Source organism: Brachyhypopomus gauderio, unplaced genomic scaffold (assembly GCF_052324685.1).
Source record: "Brachyhypopomus gauderio isolate BG-103 unplaced genomic scaffold, BGAUD_0.2 sc74, whole genome shotgun sequence".
NCBI classification, from domain to species: Eukaryota; Metazoa; Chordata; class Actinopteri; order Gymnotiformes; family Hypopomidae; genus Brachyhypopomus; species Brachyhypopomus gauderio.
In genome coordinates, this window is record NW_027506895.1 from 1 (window position 1) to 5,000 (window position 5,000).

A 5,000-nucleotide genomic window follows, 5' to 3' on the forward strand; every position below is an offset into this window, starting at 1 on the left:
ACTCCACTTTGTCCAGCAGGTGGCACCCATTTAATTCCAGTACTGAAACTGGGCGGAGGGAGGGGGCGGGGCTGACCTCCGCTGGCGTGGACGATGTAGAGGGCAAAGTCGTCGGGGCTGTTCTCGATCTTAAACTTGTTGAGTAGCACACGCAGCGACCTGCGGAGTCCTCATGCAGCTGTTGATGCGGACGTTGGTGACAGAGCCGTAGGCCGGAGTGAACACTGCCGTCCTGGAGCAGGGGGGGGCGGGGCAAAGAGACAGCCAGGGGCGGGAGACAGACCGACAGGGGCGGAGACAGACAGGGGTGGGGGGGGAGGTGAGAGACACACACACAAAGAGAGAAAGAGAGCTTATGGACGATGAGAGCCTAATCATTCAATATTGCACGCACACGCACGCACACACACATGCTTCTGTCCACACACACACATGCTTTCTGTCACCTTGTGGTTGTAGAAATGACCATTGATAGAATATCTGTGCCTTCGGAGTCGCCGCTGGTCACTAGGAGACCGCTTGTTGCCCCGCCTGAGCACGCCTGCATCACTTTTAGTCCTCAAGAGCTGAGAGGAGGAGTCATAGCAGTCTAGAGAGAGAGAGGAGAGAGAGAGAGGAGAGAGAGAGAGAGAGGGAGAGGGTGGGAGACAGAGAGAGAGAGGAGAGAGAGAGGGAGAAGGGGGAGACAGAGAGAGAGAGACAGAGAGGGAGAGGACTTTAGCGGGGAGATATGTATCTACCTTACATAACATGAGGGACAGTGAGTAGCGCGCACACACACACACACACACACACACACACACACACACACACGCACAAACACACACATACACACACACAAACATACCCTGTTTGTAAACACACTGATTTATGTTGATCTATTTTTTTTCTCCTCTACTTTTGTTATTTATTTGCTTTCCTTTCTTTTCACTTCTCAACTTTAAAATCATGTTCAAGTTCATCATAATTAGATTTGTTCATAATTTTTCAATGAGTTATTCATGTTAAATGATTACACTGCTTTGGCAATACTGTAACTGAATATGGTCATGCCAATAAAGCTTATTGATTGAGAGGGGGGGGAGACAGAGAGAGAGGGGGGGGGGAGAGAGAGAGAGAGAGAGGAGAGAGAGAGAGGATGGAGAGAGAGAGAGAGAGAGAGAGGGGGGGGGGGGAGAGAGAGGGGGAGACAGGAAGAGAGAGGGATGGAGGGAGAAGGGAGAGAGAGGGAGAAAAAGAGGGGGGGGGGATGGGTTAATCTTCCCGCTCCAGCCTGTAGTTCACCTATCTACACTACACAAACTCATCTCTGTAATACAATATAGTACAATTACAATATCCTGTTTGTCTTAATGATTCATTAAATCTAATCAATATCATTAACATTGTTGATCTTTACTGTTAATGCTGATGGTACATTATTGTTATTAATATTGCTGTCTGCTGCTACTTATAATGAACTTGTTCAACAAAGTACATTTTGTTTTAATTAAATACAGCACAAGTAAAACCTATCTGGGACTAGACTGAACTGTACTGAACTGGACTGAACTGAAACTGGACTGAACTGTACTAACAGGTCTCTGACATGCTGGATGGACATAGGGTAACATGTGGCCCAGACAGACACTGCCCCGCAGGCCCGAAACCAACCTTCATCCTCGACCTCCTTCATCATGCTGTTTTCTGATTGGCTCTCAGAAGCTGTGACCTCAATGGAGGGTGGGACTTGTTTCTGAGCTTCAGCACTTATAAGAACAAGGGGGGGGGGGGGGGTGTGTGTGTGTGTGTGTGGGGGGGGGGGGGGGTAAATACAGAATCTCCCAGTTTATATTGGGAGTCAAAGACATCTTTGAACAGCTCTGATCCAGGGGACAGCGGGAGCAGAGAGAGAGAGAGAGAGAGAGAGAGAGAGAGAGAGAGAGAGAGAGAGAGAGAGAGAGAGAGAGAGTAGAGAGAGAGAGAGAGAGAGAGAGAGAGAGAGAGAGAGAGAGAGGAGAGTGAGAGAGAGGAGAGAGAGAGAGAGAGTGAAAAGAGAGAGAGAGAGAGTGAAAGAGAGAGAGAGAGAGAGGAGAGTGAAGAAGAGAGAGAGCGAGAGAGGAGGAGAGAGAGAGTGAAAGAGAGCGAGAGAGAGAGTGAGAGAGAGAGAGTGAGAGAGAGTGAGAGCGAGAGAGAGAGAGCTGAGAGAGCGAGATCAGAACATCATGAACATCAACTTCATCGTGTCCTCAAAAACATGATAGCGTACCCACCACACTCAGACATGAGAACATGTTCCGGAGGACAAATCATTTTCAGATAAGCGCTATAACAACGCCAAAGAAGAGAGTAGGTCTACAAAACGAATTGATTGATTGATTGATTGTTAATTAATTGCCAGAAAAGTATTTCCTGGTGCTTCGATGTGCATAATGTCAACAGCACAGCAGCTGGCTCAGCTGGAGTTGCTATGGTAAGCAAACCAAGATTACAGGATGCTTTCTGTGTCAGATCAGCTACGGGGATTTCAAGGTTACTACAGTCTGGAACGTTGCAGAAAAGGCGTGTGTGTGTGTGTGTGTGTGTGTGTGTAGTTTGTGTGTGTGTGAACGAAACTGGAGCCTTTTCTCTGAATGTAATCTGAATATTTTCGAACATTTTAATAAGATAGTATTAAGTATTATATCTTTGCTATGATATGTGCTAAATGTGTGTGTGGTTTATGATCTGTGTGTGTGTGTGTGTGTGTGTGTGATAGCGAGAGGCTGTCTGTGCTTGTGGTGTTTATAACCTGACCTCTGGTTGTCTAGGTTGCAGCCTGAGTGCCAGGATGTGGAGGAGGGAGGTGGTCTGATTCGCTCATGGTCATCTTGCATCTGCAATCTGATTGGTCGACGTAAACCCCAGGCGATATTCAGAAGCCCTTCCACAATCAACTCACCTTCTTCCCTGCGTATTGAAAACACACAGAAGCCATATGCTAAATATAAATATACTATTAAGTCTATATGTACTGAACTCTATTCCAGCTCAAACCTTGTCATGCCTTTCTGGAGTGTGAATCTTAAGGGTTAAAACTGGTTAGGATACATAAACATTCTAGGCCAGAAAAGACTAAATAATTCCATAGGCTACAAGTTAGTCTGATTTACAATACTGAGTTTGTCTGGAGCTGAAACATAGGCGCAGTGAAAGCATAAATCAAGTGAACACACACACGCACACACGCACACACACACACCACACACACACACACACACACACACACACACACCACACACACACACACACACACACACACACACACACACACACCACACACACACACACAAAGAGAGCTCTACCCTTGAGTCACACAGGACAGTACTCCTCAGAGACTGGTGAATTATGAGAAGGGACAGAGGGAGATTGGAATTAAAGCAAACAGACAAAGAAGCCCAATGAAGTGTGTGTGTGTGTGTGTGTGTGTGTGTGTGTGTGTGTGTACGTACATATGTGTGAGTATGTAGTTGGGTGAGTGGAATACATGTGTGAGCCTTGCGTGTGTGTGCATGTGTGTGCATGCGTGTGTGTCCTTACATGTGTGTTCCTCTCTATCTGTATTCATATGCTTGTATCTGTATATGTGTTTACCGTGTGTGTGTGTGTGTGTACGTATGTGTAAGTATGTAGTTGAGTGAGTGGAGTGTGTGTGTGCATATGTTTGTGCATGCATGTGTGTCTGTGTGTGGTGTGTGTGTGTGTGTGTACACGTGTGTGTACCTCTCTGTGCCTCAGCTGCAGGTTCTGTCCTTCATAGTACAGGTTGTAGGTCTTCAGGTAGGAGAGGACGCTGCTTCTACAAACACACACAGCTCTGGGTCAGTGTGCCTGTATGTGATTTCACCCTAAACATACACACAGCTAGCAACGTAGCTGTTAGCCTAAAAGGCGTCAGCTGCACCGTGTTTTCGGTTCAGTGTGTTTGTTTTGCGAGGAGGAGAGGAGGTATGATCTGGTGTTGGTGTGTGTGAGTGTATGTGGGGGTTTGAGAGTGGAGGGGTGTTGGTGTGTGTGTGAGCGTATGAGGGTTTGAGAGTGGAGGGGTGTTGGTGTGTGTGTGAGCGTATGAGGGTTTGAGAGTGGAGGGGTGTTGGTGTGTGTGTGAGCGTATGAGGGTTTGAGAGTGGAGGGGTGTTGGTGTGTGTGTGAGTGTATGAGGGTTTGAGAGTGGAGGGGTGTTGGTGTGTGTGTGAGTGTATGAGGGTTTGAGAGTGAGGGGGTGTTGGTGTGTGTGTGAGCGTATGAGGGTTTGAGAGTGAGGGGGTGTTGGTGTGTGTGTGAGCGTATGAGGGTTTGAGAGTGGAGGGGTGTTGGTGTGTGTGTGAGCGTATGAGGGTTTGAGAGTGGAGGGGTGTTGGTGTGTGTGTGAGCGTATGAGGGTTTGAGAGTGGAGGGGGTGTTGGTGTGTGTGTGTGAGCGTATGAGGGTTTGAGAGTGGAGGGGTGTTGGTGTGTGTGTGTGAGCGTATGAGGGTTTGAGAGTGGAGGGGTGTTGGTGTGTGTGTGAGCGTATGAGGGTTTGAGAGTGGAGGGGTGTTGGTGTGTGTGTGTGAGCGTATGAGGGTTTGAGAGTGGAGGGGTGTTGGTGTGTGAGTGTATGAGGGTCTGAGAGTGAGGGGGTGTTGGTGTGTGTGTGAGCGTATGAGGGTTTGAGAGTGGAGGGGTGTTGGTGTGTGTGTGTGAGCGTATGAGGGTCTGAGAGTGGAGGGGTGTTGGTGTGTGTGTGTGAGTGTATGAGGGGTCTGAGAGTGAGGGGGTGTTGGTGTGTGTGGTGAGCGTATGAGGGTTTGAGAGTGGAGGGGGTGTTGGTGTGTGTGAGCGTATGAGGGTTTGAGAGTGGAGGGGTGTTGGGTGTGTGTGAGCGTATGAGGGTTTGAGAGTGGAGGGGTGTTGGTGTGTGTGTGTGTGAGTGTATGAGGGTTTGAGAGTGGAGGGGTGTTGGTGTGTGTGAGCGTATGAGGGTTTGAGAGTGGAGGGGTG

General features: G+C 48.3%; 1 protein-coding gene across 1 annotated transcript in view; it reads right to left on the reverse strand.

The window, feature by feature from the left end:
- Positions 1-76: 76 nt before the first annotated feature.
- LOC143491324 (ras association domain-containing protein 2-like) overlaps positions 77-5,000 on the reverse strand; it is a gene marked incomplete at its 3' end in the record, with an annotated part of 10,192 nt that continues 5,268 nt past the window's right edge. The window contains 6 exon segments of the mRNA XM_076990207.1: positions 77-155; positions 157-232; positions 433-589; positions 1,654-1,748; positions 2,776-2,926; positions 3,741-3,817. Coding sequence (XP_076846322.1) covers positions 77-155; positions 157-232; positions 433-589; positions 1,654-1,748; positions 2,776-2,926; positions 3,741-3,817 — 635 coding nt within the window.